Source organism: Zootoca vivipara, chromosome 5, assembly GCF_963506605.1.
Source record: "Zootoca vivipara chromosome 5, rZooViv1.1, whole genome shotgun sequence".
Taxonomy (NCBI): domain Eukaryota; kingdom Metazoa; phylum Chordata; class Lepidosauria; order Squamata; family Lacertidae; genus Zootoca; species Zootoca vivipara.
Window position 1 is genome coordinate 1647213 of NC_083280.1, and position 15859 is coordinate 1663071.

A 15859-nucleotide genomic window follows, 5' to 3' on the forward strand; every position below is an offset into this window, starting at 1 on the left:
GCAGGCGGGAGGGAGGGAGGGAGGGTGAGAAGCTTTTGCAGAAAGACAGAGATGCTTGGTTCACGGAGAGTGACACTTTGCAAGGCTGGTGCCGGGGGGGGGGGGGGAGTTGCCACTGGACGGATCCCATTGGCCAGGCCCCCGGACGGCCCCACCCCTTTGCAAGTGTAAAAGAAACCTTCGGAAAACCCTATCTCCAAATGCCACTTGACCCCATTGCGTTTTGCCGGCTGACCTTATTATACGCCCAGAGATATTTATTTATTTGGCTTGGTTGACACCCAGAGAGGACATCCTGGGAGGAAATGACTTTTGAAGCTGCCCCATATCCCACTTTGCCATGCTGCCCTGATGCCTACCTCCAGCGGTGAGTCTCCCTCTCTCCTTTCTTCTTCTTGTCAGCCTGCATTTGCTACGCAATTTTTTAAAAATCTCTTCTGCTATCAGATGGTGGCAGCTGGCTGGGCTGGGCTCTCTGCACGCATGTCTGTGCTGTGTGCCCCCGAAGAAATACACCACTTGCTTCATGCTCTGCAAGGCTGATTATTGTTTTTGGCTGCCCGGTTAGTTATTGTTCCATCGGAGGCAACCCTCCGTTTTGGCAACTCCTTCCCAGTAAATAAAGAGGCAGAAGAAAAGCCTGCCCGGAGGACAGCTTGTTTGACAAGTGTCACACAGAGTGACTGAAAACGAGAAAGGACCTTGGGTCCCGGCAGCAGAGTAAAATAATAATAATAATAATAATAATAATAATAATAATAATAATAATCTATATCTGTGTCAATCTATATGTTGACATCTGCAGTGAGCAAGTGTAGCTGAGTGTGTTCCTAGCTAAATAAATAGTTCCAGAATTCCATGTGCATTCCAGCATGTGCGTACACTGAGAGAGAGAGAGCACTATGCGCATCTCATTCAGGGGAGGAGAAAAAGGCAATCTTTGGATGCAAAGGAATGTGTGTGCATCAGAATGAATGGGCAGATCCCTTTCAAGCGGGGCAGATCCCAACACCTGAGATGCTTGAATGCTCTGGATAGTTCCTAAGAGCCCCAGGGTTGCTGGGCTGCATCAGAACACCTCCCAGGGTTAAACTACTATGAAACTAATGGAACTTAGCCTTCGGGGGCCTGAATTCCAGAGGGACCCCAAAAATGCCTTTTATCCACATTGCAGACCCTCCAAGCGTCCCTATTTTCCAGGGAGAGTCCCAGATTTACAGAAGACACCCCGGTTTCTGATTTTTGCTCCTGGAATGCCCCACTTGTCCTTAGGACATCCTTATTTTCACCAGAGAAATGTTGGAGGGCATGGCATGGCTTCAAAATTTTGGGCCTAATAGAACCAATCTGTGCCACATGACTCAAACTGATAACTTTTTTGTTGTCTATTTCAACGATCCCAAAGTTCCAGATGTAAATGTAGGAAAACTCCCGACATGGCCTGTTTTGGGGGTGTAAAAATGGCGGCGGGGGGAATTTTGCCGAATTGGCAAAATGTAAGGGAAAACTCGGGTGTATGGCGATGCGATGGAAAAGGCAACAATTGGGGGGAGCACTATTTTGGGGGGCTTCCTAAAAAAGAAGATAACAGTGGTTACCTGGACCTCTTTGCTGCTTGTGAAGGAGCCCCCATAACAGTTCAAGCTTCAGCCCCCCCCCAATGTAGATCTGCCACCTTCCATCATCTGTGCAGAATTTTGTTTCCAACAAGGGCTGGTTCACAAGCTGGTTCTCCTTCGTTTCATGTATCTGGCATTCAGAGGTATGTTGCTTAGGTACCATTTTGCTCCAATGGCTAGTGCCCGCGTGCTCCACCTTGCCCGCTGTCCTGTATTCCAACCATCTAGTCACTTCTGTCCACCACATATCGTGCCTGTGGGTTGCAGAAGTTAATGGCACGCTGCTTGAACAATCGCTTGCTCAGCTTTCTGTGTTTTAGCTTAATCGCATCAACACGAGGACAGTTGGATAGACATAGGCTTAGGTTTCGATGGCTTTTCCAGATGTGCAGATTGTGGTGAGCTAGGGATGACAGAAGACACTCCGCACATGCTCAGAGGCAGCCATACTCATAATGGCTGAAATCCCAATCCCGCTTACCTGGGAGGAAGCCCCGTTCAATTCTGTGGGTTTTACCTTTGAGTGCACATGGCTAGGATTGCAGTCCCTACGGTATTACCCAGCCCTGGATTTGAACTAGGTCTCAGTTCCTAGGAAAGCACCTGCTTCTGGGTTTATATATTGGGCCTTGTCATTTCTGATGGATGTCTGGTTGTGTCAAGCTCCCTGTTTCTAAAAGAAGTTATTGGGTGTTGATTTGCTTGGAAATCTTCAGGGGCTGTGGTTCAGTGTTTGAGCATTTGCGCTGCATGCAAAAGATCTCAGCTTCAGCCTCCGATGGCATCTCAAGGCATGGCTGGAAGACAACCCTAACTGAAATCTCAGAGAGCTGCTCCCTGCCCATTTGGACAATAAGGCAGTTTCCAATGTTTGTTTTGACCCGGAAGGCATTTCAGCCAGTCTTATGTGTGCAGAGGCTGTGGGAGGCATGAGGAAGAAAAGGACTCGGCATATGCTCAGAGGTCGGCTGTTCTGTGCTACCCTTGTTGCAAAGTTTTAGTCGGACACCCTGGGAGGGAAAAAATGGTTTGGGAACAAAATTTTCACGCCCAGCCAAGTCGAGCTCTGCTATAGGGTTAATATTACTAAAGAAAGTGTCCTCTGAGTATGTGCTGTGTATATTCTTTCTCGCTATTTGGTATGTGGCATTAGTGAGCAGAGCTTCGCAGCTAGATGAAATGTGATGTTAAAGCTGGTTTTTGGAATTTCGCCCACCCATGGCAAAGTCAGGTTTCCTTTCAAGACCTCTTGACCGACTGCTTTGCATTGCCTAAGAAATGGACTGAGGCTGAAATCCTAACCATGTTGACGCAGAAATAAGTCCTACTGAATTCAGAGGGGCTCGCTCCCCTTCAGTGGAGGTTTTCAAGTAGAGGTTAGATGGTCATCTGTCAGGGATTCCTGAACTGTGATTCCTGCACCGCAGGGGGTTAGGCTAGATGACCCTTGGGGGTCCCTTCCAACTCTACAATTCTGTGATTGTCAGTGTGGTTAGGACTGCAGTCTTGGCCACTTCATTGTGCCTGGGTCTCTTTCGTCGCTGGTGCAAATATCACAGGGCTGTACAGACATATAGCATTTGACTGGGTAGGGTGGTCACAGGAACTCCAGTCTGGACTCATCCTAAGGTAGATAGGAAGATTAAAAGTACCTGTACCAAATCTCCATTGTCCTTATGATATTATCCTCCAAATCTCTGTGTTTCCACACTTTCCCCTCCCTCAATCTGAGGTTGTTTCCATAGAGTTTCTCCCTTTTGGAGTTATTTTGCTCTGGAAATGATGGGCTGAGAGAGGGGGAATTGTGGGAAGGCAGTGTGGCGTAGCAGTTAGAGTATCAGACTGGCGGACCAGGGTTCAAATCCTCCACTTGGCCATGAAGCTCTCTGGGTGACCTTGGACCATTCCCTGCCTCTCAGCCAAACCTACCTCACAGGGTTGTTGTTTTGGGGATTAAATGAGGATGGGGAGAAAACCACATACGCCACCTTGAGCTCCTTGGAGAGAAAAGTGGAACAGAAATGCAAAATAAATAAGATAAGATAAATACGGACAATGGATGTAACAGGAATCGACATAAAAAAAGTGTAGGTGAGCCCCCTCTTTCTTTAACTTAATGGGATTTGTTTTTGCTGGGTGGTCTTTTTTAATCTGCTCGGCTCTCTTTGCTGTGTTCCTCTTCGCTGCCCCATTTGGCAGGCCTGTGCAAAAAGGAGAGGGCCAAGCTCCATCTAGCAGGGAACTTGCGGCGTGAAATTGCAACCAGCTCCTGGACTTCAGCTGGCAAGGCTTGGGGAATGTGGAATCCAGCCCAGCAAAGGGGTAGCATGGAGGAGATGAGATGGGAGTGGAAGGCAGGTCTGTTTTCCTTCTGAATTCATCCACAGCAACAGACGGTACCTTCTCAGCCTCGCAGCTGCCCGACTGAAGGGGGCTTTCTGGGTTTGGACACTGGTGGGAAATGGAGAGGGGGCAGTTGAGATTCCTGCATTGTAGGGGGTTGGGCTAGATGACCCCTGGTATCCCTTCCAACTCTACAATTCTATGATTCTATGACATGTTACTGGGAGGCAGAATTATGTGCCTTCCCAGAAACGTCTCTTTCCCGCCCCCGAGACTGAAAGCAACCACAGCCAAGTCCACGATGGCTCTGTAGTTGCGATCAAAGGCTCAGTGCTCCCAGCTATGCAATTACACCCCCTGCCCCACCAGAGATTAGGCAGGGGGGGGGTTGTTTGCAGACCAGCCACTCCCAATTTCGGAAATGACAGCCAGACGATGCTGGAGCTCCGAGGTGTAGGGGCTCGGGATTAAGGGCGGCTTTGAAATTGTTGCACCTGTTCCCTCTAAAACACGGCACTTTCTGCTCCATCCCTCCCTGCCCCCACCTCCTTCACCCGGTGCTAAAAGTCCTCGACACAAAACCGCCAACGGCCACGGACATCCATATAATTCTCCCCACCACGTTGATTGCTAAGTGGGTCGCGTGAAGCAGCCTGTAGAACCAGTGGCAGCAGGTGGCTCGAGCGAGCGAGCCAGGCCGCAGGGCAACAGAAAGGGGACGCGGGGTCTGAGCTCAAAGCTTTCCTATATTAAATCTCTTAACAACTTGCGACCAGCATCCCTGTGAGATCGCCATCCCTGTTGGTGTCTACTCGACCCCTTTGATCAGTGGAACTGGCAAAGTTACAGATAACACATAATTTTGTTGTTGTTGAGTCGTTTAGTCGTGTCCGACTCTTCGTGACCCCATGGACCATAGCACGCCAGAGCACACTCCTGTCTTCCACTGCCTCCCACAGTTTGGTCAGACTCATCTTAGTAGCTTCGAGAACACTGTCCAACCATCTCATCCTCTGTCGTCCCCTTCTCCTAGTGCCCTCCATCTTTCCCAACATCAGGGTCTTTTCCAGGGAGTCTTCTCTTCTCATGAGCTGGCCAAAGTATTGGAGCCTCGGCTTCAGGATCTGTCCTACCAATGAGAACTCAGGGCTGTTTTCCTTAAGAATGGATAGATTTGATCTATCCATAATAACCATTCAGCATTTGTAAGAAATAAATATTTTAGGGCAACGGCACCGAAACTTTGGAACTCCCTGCCTATTGACATCAGGCAGGCATTTTTGCTGTACTCTTTTCAGTGCTTCCTAAAAATATTTTTCCTACCCAGTCTACTGAATTTTTTTTTAAAAAAATTATTCTTCTTTTTTGTAATTCTGTTTGTTTGGTTTTTTAAAAAAACAACAACAACATTTTGAGGATACTTTTTTAAAAACAACCGTACAATCATAGAGTTGGAAGGGATCCCCAAGGCTCATCTAGTCCAACCCCCTGCAATGCAGGAATCTCAACTAAAGCATCCAGGACTTATAGTCATCCAACCTCTGGTTCAAAACCTCCGAAGAAGGGGAGTCAACACCAATCAATCAATCAATCAATCAATCAATCAATCAATGTATAGCCAATGTATGTACACAGCTTTTCCCCTATGTTCAGTGTAACATGTGAACAAGCCTGTGGGGTGTAGGAAAGACCAGAGTTTGAATCCCCCCTTACCCAGCGACCTTAGGCCGGCCTCTGACTCTCAGCCTTGCCTACCTCACAGGGTTGTTGTGAGGATAAAATAGGGAGGAAGAGAAGCCATGTACGCCACCTTGAGCCCCCTGGAAGAAAGGTGGGGGATAGATGCGATGAATGAGACACACTGATTCCCCAGGCTCCAACAGGCAGCCTGCAGCGTTCGGATCGGGGAAGAGCTTTGCCACCTCTTTTTGCTGCCTCTCCCTGTTCTTCCCTTCCTCCTTCCTCGCAGGGGTGTCACCTGCCTCTTCTTTGAGCCATCCAGGGGGCTTTAGATGTTCTAAAGGAGATTTGGAAGGAGAATAGGCTCCTAAGCTGTCTGTCTGAGAGAAGCCCAGCTCGAGTCTTTTAAAGGATTACACAGGAGCTGATTCCCCCATTACTGCTCTGGCTTCTTTTCTCTCTGCCCCCCCCCCCCCGCCAGGCCCTAAAGGGGAAGGCAAGCTAAATATTCCTGATCTTTCATGTGGTCCCTGCCTTGGAGAAAGCTGGGAATGGGAATTAAGGGCTCAATACCCCGGTTCTTCAGATGTGCTTTGTGTTTGCGGTAAACGCTCTAAAATGGATTTCTTCTATAGCAGCCTGCAGGTTCCTTCCTTAAAAGTGAAATTGCTGTGCCCATTTTGTACGCCTCTGCAGGATTTGGTGGGGTTCTGTTTGTTTGTTTGTTTGTTTGTCCAAAAGCAACAACAGCAGATTTCCCCATGGATCGCCACAGTTATGGCTCCAAGTACCTTGGAAGTCGAACAGCTTGGTTCCCGAACGTTTTGGTTCCTGAACGTTGCAAACCCGGAAGTGAGTGTTCTGGTTTCCAAACATTCTTTTGGAAGCCGCACGTCCGACGGGGCTTCCGATTGGCTCCAGGAGATTCCTGCAGCCAATCAGAAGTTGAACGTTTTAGAATAATAATAATAATATAATAATAATAATTTATTATTTATACCCCTCCCATCTGGCTGGGTTTCCCCAGCCACTCTGGGCGGCTTCCAACAGAAATATTAAAATAGAAGTCGAACGGACTTCTGGAACGGCTTCCGTTCAACTTCCAAGGTACGACTATATGTAAAGAGAGGAGGTCTGCTTCACATGGAGAAGTTTGGAGCAAGGTAGAAAATTACCAGCGGAGAGAAACAGGGCTGGCACAAGACATTTGGATGGCTGAGGCAAAGGACAAGGTGGTCCAAAAATTCATCTTGCTTCAACACTGGAGACAGGACCCTAAGAGTCCTTGTGACAGCACAGCAGCATGTCTGAGGGGTCAGGAGGAGAAGCCAGAGGGTGCCATTGCTGGCCCTGAGCATCTGTTATATAATTGTAGAATTGTAGAGTTGGAAGGGACCCCAAGGGTCATACATTCCAACCCCCTGCAATGCAGGAATCACAGCTAAAGCATCCATGGCAGATGATCACCCAACCTATGCTTAAAAACCTCCAAGGAAGGAAAGTCGGCCACCTCCCAAGGGAGTTTGCTCCACTGCCGAATGACTCTTACCATCAGAAAGTTTTTCCTGGCGTCCTGTAACTTGAAGCCATGGGTTCGAGTCCTACCTGTCAAACGTCTGAACATTTCAGTTTATGTTAAAGGTGGGACACACACAGAAATCAGAAAATTCAGACCCAGCAAAATTCAGATCCAGCAAAATTCAGATCAAGCAAAATTCAGATCAAGAAACAGTGTTCAAGCTTACAACTGCTGCTAAGATTATAATGGCTAAAAATTGGAGTGTATCTCCTACTATATCTGAATGGATGGGGGGAAATTGGCCCAAACTAATTAGGACTGAGCTAATTTTTCACAAAAGAATACATATAAATCAGCCTAACAGGTTTATGGGGAAATGAATGCTTTTTGTAATAGTTTAGAACAATACTATCAGTGATAATGTCCAAACCTAGGCTGCTTTCAACCTGCTCTGGTGGTATTTCTTTATACTCTTTACCATTGTTTTATTTTGCCTATTTATTTATTTATTTATTTATTTATTAATATCAGGAGATATCTGAATCTTTTTTTGTAGATGAATAATAATATTTATCTTCAATCTTGTGAACCTCCCAGAGGCCTGTGGGTACAAGGCTGTGTAGAAAATAATAATAATAATAATAATAATAATAATAATAATAATAATGTCATGAAAAGCAGATAATTGGCTAGCATCGGGTCCCTTCCAACTCTATAATTCTATTATTCTATAGTGAAATGCCTGTGTAGGCTTGCCTAAAGGGAAAGAAATCTTTTAGGAGGCATCAAAAGCAGTAGGAGGCATCAAAAGCAGTACAACGAAGGTGTCTGCCAGAAGAGTGGGACCTGCAAAACTAAAATATTGATTTCTCTCAAGAGCAGAACAAAAACGATGTGGCGCTTGCGAAGGTGCTGGTTTTGCAGTCAAAGTGGTCCGGTGAGCCCAGAGGGGTAAGGTGACCTTCCTTTAGTTTGGTCACCTTTGGTCTTAAGTGGCCGAGGGCTTTGTACCCTGATAGAAACACACAGCACAGCACCAGTGGTGGGACCCAGGTGGCGCTGTGAGTTAAACCACAGAGCCTAGGGCTTGCTGATCAGAAGGTCGGCGGTTCGAATCCCTGTGATGGGGTGAGCTCCCGTTGCTTGGTCCCAGCTCCTGCCAACCTAGCAGTTCGAAAGCACATCAAAGTGCAAGTAGATAAATAGGTACCGCTCCAGCGGGAAGGTAAACGGTGTTTCCATGTGCTGCTCTGGTTTGCCAGAAGCGGCTTTGTCATGCTGGCCACATGACCTGGAAGCTATACGCTGGCTCCCTCGGCCAATAATGCGAGATGAGCGCGCAACCCCAGAGTCGGTCACGACTGGACCTAATGGTCAGGGGTCCCTTTACCTAGAAACACACAGCACAGCACCAGTGTGAATCCTGACGGGGATTGTTTTTATTATGTTTTCAACAGCCTCCTCGATTTCACGCCTGGGGTGCGTGGTCACAATCCCACTCCTCTGAGGTTAGCCTTCTAATTTTGAGCTCCCTGTCATTTCGTCCAAGAGGCTTCGGTTTCTGCGACAGCCTTTCCCTCTCTTTCTGAGAGGGGGGGTGTCACTCTTTAATTCCCTCTCCCCCCCACCCCGGGAATGATGTCACCCCGACCGGCCGTCACTCTTGCTTCTCTCACCGCGCCTGAATCTGGGGAATGTCTGCCTTGCCTGACCTGCGATAGCAACCCTTTGACACCTGCTCTCTCCAAAGCACTGCAACCCTTAGTCCTCTCTCCAGGCTGACCATCTCCAGGACCTCGAGATTTGACACAAGGGGCGGGGGGACGGGGGGTGGGGAGAAATAGAGACATGGGAGATACGCCTGTCAAATGTTTCCAGATCAGCCTGATGCCGGCGCTTTTCAGCGAGGTCTCGACTCCTGGGTCTGACCCCTGCCAATTGAAAAGGTCCGGTCTGTGACTCCTCTAAGAGGCCGTTATGCATTTGATCTTGGCGTTGTGCCAGGCCTGCAGGGCAGGCCACAGGCCCATCTCTACATCTGGATAAATAACAGAACATTAGGGTGGCCGTATTTCAAAAAGTGAAAACCAAGACACAAAAGTTGCCGTTTCTGAGCTATTTTTTAGGGAAATCGGCAAAAACGACACTGCCGACATGACGTCCCGTGTGTCCGGGTTCTCCTGGACATTTTGCCCATTTCTGCCCAGATGTATGGCAACACTGCGGGATATATATAATATAAATAGGATAAAGAGCCGTATGGGTCTTTTCTCTCTCTTTCTTCTCTTTTCTCCCTTGCTTTTTTCTCTTTTGATTTTTAAAATATTCTCATTCTGTAAACTAGTTTGATTCTTATCGTATTTCATGCCAAAAAGTATCAATAAAACTTTCTAAAGGACCTGCAAGGAAGGCATCTGTAATCTACTCTGATCCAGCAAAAGGAGAGGAAATAAATGCACACAGAGAGATGCTTTTTTCTGAACTGGAGATGGTCAAGAGGTGGGGCGGGACTCTTCTATGGTGGTAGTTCATCTATAGTCTGTGAGCCATATCCCCTCTAGGGTTTTGGTCCCCCCTTGGTCCCCCCCCCCCCGTGTGTGTGTGTACACACACACACATATGGCCATCGCCTCCTTGGTTTCATTATTATTCACAAAAAAATAACCGTGAATTTTTTTAATGGTTTAAAATAGTCTACAGTCTACAGGGAAAGATTTGGAGAGGCAGCCTTGAAAACAGAATTTCTTACCATGCCCACTTTGCCATTTTGAACATGCTCACTTTCAACACATTCCCCCCCCCAACCTGGCAAGGGTTGGCTGCGGGGGAGGGTGGCCCTCAGCCGGAAAAGGTTTAACCACACATCTCTAGGTAGATGGGAGTCTAGCATCAGGTTAAAGCCCACTGGCTTGCTCAGAATTTGGGGGGGCACTAATTGGATGTCCCCAAAGTTTTGGAATTTGGGAAGCTGCTTCTGTACTCTTTATCTGTGCCTGCTGCTATATTGTGTCCCAATTTTTGAAACTACCACTTTATTCAACGCTAATATTTGCCCCAGGATTTGTTGAGTTGAAGGCTGGCTTAGAAGCATGATGAGAAAGAAATACTGGTCAGTTATGTTCCATGTCCCCTTGCATAAGACGTCCTGCTAAACCAAACCAAAGGCCCGTCTCAGCCTTTGGCATTTTGGCACCTCCAGATGTTGCTGAACTACAGCTGCCATCGCCTGCTTTAAACTCCAAATTATCAGTGTAGGATATTTGTTTATTAGAATCTCAGCATATTGTCTCCAATACAGATCATATTTGAGATGCAAGTTGCAAAGTGCAAATACATGGTTCAGAATTCAGAATTTCTCCCCGGCAAATGCACTTCGCTTCTTGGGGTCTGTTGCAGAAGGATATTTCCGGGGACCATTTTGCAAGTTTGATATTTGAAGTTCAGAATTCATGTTCTGGTGCCAAGACTCTGCTGACAAATTGAGTAACCTTAAGCACAGTCAGAAAGAGAGATCCCCTCAAAGTGAACGCCTGGCACACAGAAAATTCACTCACCATTTAAAAGAAATATAGATTTATTTATTTTTTAAAAAAGGTTCACACTTCGAGGTGCAGATTCCCCATAGAAACCGCAGCAACTCTTCTCACCCCCGCCGCTAGACACACACATAAATGCATTCAGAAACAGATATCAGCATAGTCTCCAACACAACCTATTCTCCATTTACCACGGACAGTCCCTGTTACATCACACTCAGGGTTTGGGGGATGCCCTGTTAAAATGTTTCCATTCCTCAAGTTTCAGCCCTTTCCCAGGGTCTTTAGAAGCTAAGACCGTGCCTGCGAATCTGCACCCCTTTCCCTGGGAGTAAACGCCACTGAGCTCAATGGGGCTTTCTTCCAATACAGGATTACACTGCAAATTTTCCCATGCATGAATGCACAAATGATCTTGCCGCTCTCAAACCAGGGCCTCTTTCGGGCAGAGTTGTCTTGACCACTATATTCTGAGTTCTGGCAACTTCCAGATTAGGTGACTGTGATGCGCTCCTCGTGGGGCTCCTCTCGAAGACTCAGGAACTTCAGTCGGTCCAAAACTGCAGCAGCCGGATCACTGGCTGGGGTTGAACTAAGACCTCATGGAACCCTTGCTCGAAAAAAGCGGGGTTTAGATAATAAAAATATGGGCTAATAAAAAGAAGTTAAAAAACAAACAAACATCAGGAAAGGAGGGTTGGGAAGTCAGGAAGAAACTTTGTATGTTAAAAAAACGGTATGTGATGGTGAACGCTTCAAAATATTGTTGGAGACTTAACAAAAGTGATGTGGGAAAAGGGAAGAAAAAAGCTCCACCGGTTGCTGGTTTGTTTCTGAGCCCAATTCAAGGTTCTCAGATCGGTGTTTAAAGCACTCAATGACAGGTCCCAAATATCTGAAAGACTGCCTCCTTTCCTATAAACCCTCTTGGGGGCTGAGATCCACAGAGGAGACCCTCCAACCTCAGGGGCTCAGGGTGGTGGTGATGCAGGGCGGTGGCAGAGGAAAGGAGGTGCAGGGGGTACGGACCGCCCCGGGTGTCATCACTGAGGGGGGGGTGACAAAATGAGGGGTGTGTGTGTTTTAAAGGGCTCACGAAACTTTTTAGGAGTGATGTGGTGGAGCGCCTCCACCCCCATCGTTCTGCCCAGACACTGAGGTCCAGTATCGAGGGCCTTCTGGCGGTTCCCTCGTTGCGAGAAGCCAAGTTGCAGGGAACCAGGCAGAGGGCCTTCTTGGTGGTGGCGCCCGCCCTGTGGAACGCCCTCCCATCAAATGTCAAAGAAGAAAACAGCTACCAGATTTTTAGAACACATCTGAAGGCAGCCCTGTTTAGGGAGGCTTTTAATGTTTAATAGATTATTTTATTTCATTTTTCTGTTGGAAGTCGCCCAGAGTGGCTGGGGAATAAATATATTATTATTATTATTAGGCGCCTGAAACCGCAGCATGGGACTTGCGCCTGCCTACAGCCTCTCCCTCAGCCGCCCTAGAGCTGAGGGGGAGGCAGCAGAGAGGCTCCCAGCGGTGAAGAGGGTTGCCCCGCCCCCATGGGTGGATCGCCCCACCCCCGGATTCAGGACACGCCCCCGTGGCAGGCACCTGAGCGGCTAACTATGTTGCTGACGCAGGGGGCAGGGCCTGCTCTGTGTTGGCCCCTAAGCTGTGGGACTCCCTCTGCACAGGTGTATGCCTGGTGCCTGCATTGTCCAGCTTTCGGGCACAGCTCTTTTGACAACTGAAATGCATATTTTTCACACCCACCTTATCTCTTGTGATTGAAAGCTGTTTAAAAGTGATTTTAATTGTGTGATTTAAAGGTTGTAACCTGCCTTGGGGCCTGAGGGGTGGGTAAGTAACCATTGCATTTATTCATTGCATTTACATGCTACCTTTCTCTCCAAAGAGCTCAAGGTTATTCTCCCCCACACACGCACACACATTTAATCCTCACAACAACAACCCTGTGAGGTAGCTTAGGCTGAGAGGGAGTGACTAACAAAGTCACTCAACTTCGTGGCTGAGTGGGGAGATTCGAACCCTGGTCTCCCAGGTCCTAGTCCGACATGCTGAGGAGTCCACCACTTTCACGTCACCTGTCCTGAATCTTCCAACATTTGCTTTCATTAGAGTTCAAACACAAGACCGTTCTCCCCTCCCGGGGATCCCAGCAACAGAAAACATCATTTCCCCCCATTATTGAAATTATTGCAAGCCCCTTGGAGCTCAACACGTGTCGTTGGGAGAGCAGAATGCAAATACTAAATCAAATTAAAATCTGTTTCCTCCCAGCGCAAATATGGAAGGGTGGGCTTTTAAGTCCCTGACTCCATTGTCCCGGATGGCGATAGGATGGTGGAGTCAGGGGTCTGTGGGGAATAAATGAGACCCTGCAGAATTAGGGGAATTCCACATGACGGGACGCCTTGTTTGAAACTGGTTGGGCCATCCAGGAAAACCGTCTCTCTCCCCCCTCCCTCCTTCTCCCCTCGCACAGCTGCGTGCTCCGTTTCATAGCCTGGCTGCTGTCTACAAATCACCCGCATGTTAAAATGCGGCAGAGGGGAATTCCAGCACACTGGGCGCTGCCAAGACCCTCAAGCTCTGACGTGCCTTCACCCCCCCTCCCCACCCCCCCGTCAAGGGCTAAAAATACAAGAACAGAGTCCAGCGTCCGGCTGGCAATCGTGGCCGAATGGACACGCACCATCTCCCTGAGCAGCTTTCCTGACCCTTGTTCCACCTGGAGCATCAATGGAACAAGAGGCCAGCTTCAAACGGGGAGCAGTGCCGTGCAGTGGTTAGAACAACAACAACAACAACAACAACAACAACAAAAATTATTTATACCCCGTCCATCTGGCTGGGTTTTCCCAGGCACTCTGGGCGGCTTCCAACAGAATATTAAAAACACGATAATGCAGAATGTCGGGACTCGGACCTGGGAGAGAGAACCGGGTTCGAATCCCCACTCGGCCTCGAAGCTCTCACTGGGTGGCCTTGGGCCAAATATCTCTCAGCCTAACCTACCTCATAGGGTTCTTGTGGGCATTGAATGAGGAAGGTAGATAAATGCAATAAATAATAATTATAACTATTTTGGTGGTGGTGGTGGGGGTCTGAAGACCCTGGAAATCCTGTGGCTGAGCTGCTTGAACTGCAGCTGGCAAGCAAGGACTTAGATTGCTCTCCACAAGTCTGCAGCCTTTAACTGGGGTGCTAGGAACAGCCATAGAATGATGGAATTGTAGAGTTGGAAGGGACCCCGAGGGTCATCCAGTCCAACCCCCTGCAATGCAGGAATCTCAGCTAAAGCATCCAGGACAGATGGCCATCCAACCTCTGCTTAAAAATCTCCAAGGAAGGAGAGTCTGCCACCTCCCAAGGGAGTCCGTTTCTTACTGTCGGGAAGTTCTTCCTGATGTTGAGTCAGAATCTCCTTTCTTGTAACCTGAAGCCCTTGGTTCAGGTCCTGCCCTATTGCTATCCTACCTATAAGCCCGTACTGCCATTCCCAACTGTAGTCCTGCCAACACAAAACTCTTTTGCAATCTTCTTCTCTTCTTTGGTGATCCCTCGTAGCTGAGTAAGATTGTCTTCCACAAACACGGTTTTAACATTGAGTCCGTTAAGTGAGTGTGGAGACCAGCTCTGGATTCACACGTCCTTCCACAGTGGGGACATGGGTTTCTGGGCGGGTGCCGATCACGGTAAGGGTTTGCCAAGCGTGCCTTCCTCTTAGCTCGTTTCTCCCTTGCGTCCTGAGTTCGAGTGTCTTCAAAGCCTATGACACCTTTGGTAAAGACTGTTCTCCAGTTGGAGCGCTCGCAGGCCAGTGTTTCTCAATAGTTGGTGTTTATACTACATTTTTTTAGATTTGCCTGGAGGGAGTCTTTAAACCTCCTTTGTTGACTACCAGCATTACGCTTTCCATTTTAAAGTTTGGAATAGAGTACAGTGGTACCTCTACTTACGAATAACTCTACTTACGAATGTTTCTACTTATGAACGGAGCTCCGTCCGCCATCTTGGATGCAGTTTAGATAGGATTTTTTCCACTTACGAATTTTTAGATAGGGTTGCTTCGACTTACAATTTTTTTATCCCAATGCATTCCTATGGGATTCGACTAACAATTTTTTTTTTACTTACAAATGTGCGTTCGGAACGCATTAAATTCGTAAGTAGAGGTACCACTGTAGTTGCTTTGGAAGACGATCATCAGTACACTGATATTAGTTCGCCTGTCTTCCCAAGTGACGTGTAAGATTTTTCAGAGACCCCATTGATGGAATCTTTCGAGGAGTTTGAGATGGTGTTTATAAGTGGTCCATGTTTCACAAGCATATAGTAAGGTTGCTAGTACAATAGCTCTGTAAACAAACATTTTGGTTTCCCTGCGAATGTCCCGATCCTCAAACATTATGCGCTTCAATCGGGAGAAAGCCGCACTCACAGAGCTCAGGCAATGCTGGATTTCGGCATCAACGTCGGCCCTTGTGGAAAGATAACTGCCCAGGTAGGAGAAGTGGTCATTTTCCAGCGTTACACCATTGAGTTGGATTTGTGGCGCTGCAGAGGGATCTTGTTGGTGCAGCACGCCTGCCAACACAGAACTCTTTTGCAATAAAATGATATAGTGACTAACACTAGTACGTTGTGTTCCGATTTCATAAACCCATAGATCTGTGTAACTGGCAATTTGTTCAGATTGGGATCTTTGCCCCACCCCAAAATAAAATATTTGAGGGGGCCACCCCCCCAGTTGATGGGCTATGCCATTCAAATGGTGCACATGCACCGCGTCAGGTGACCGATTATGTGTGGAAGGAGCCAATTTTGCACACTCTGACCCCCCCCTCCGGAGCGGAGCTTGGGCAGGGAAGATAACGGGGAATTCTAAGTCTGCAAACAGTTTAAATGAATTTGGCATATTTAAATAAACTCCTGTGGAAGAGATGACAAAACGTGGAGGCAGTAAATCTATTGCCCCAGCAAGCAAATAGGAAAGTCCGTATAGTAAGTTTATTTCCATTATACATGTGGAAAAACTGAGGACAGTTTATAAATGGTTACATCTGGGTAGAAAAGGAAGCAAGGTGTTTTGCATATTTTAAAGCAGCTGTTTAGACAAGGTTTGTTTGCTGTTTCATAATAATAAT

At 47.5% G+C, this 15859-nt stretch overlaps 1 protein-coding gene across 1 annotated transcript in view; it reads left to right on the forward strand.

Annotated features, from left to right (window-relative positions):
• The first annotated feature begins 237 nt into the window (after positions 1 to 237).
• Positions 238 to 15859, forward strand: part of LOC118093974 (tumor protein 63-like) — a 42299-nt gene continuing 26677 nt past the window's right edge. The window contains exon 1 of the mRNA XM_035133854.2: positions 238 to 367. Within this exon, the coding sequence (XP_034989745.2) occupies positions 306 to 367 (62 nt within the window). The 5' untranslated portion in view covers positions 238 to 305. The remainder of the gene's footprint in view (positions 368 to 15859) is intronic.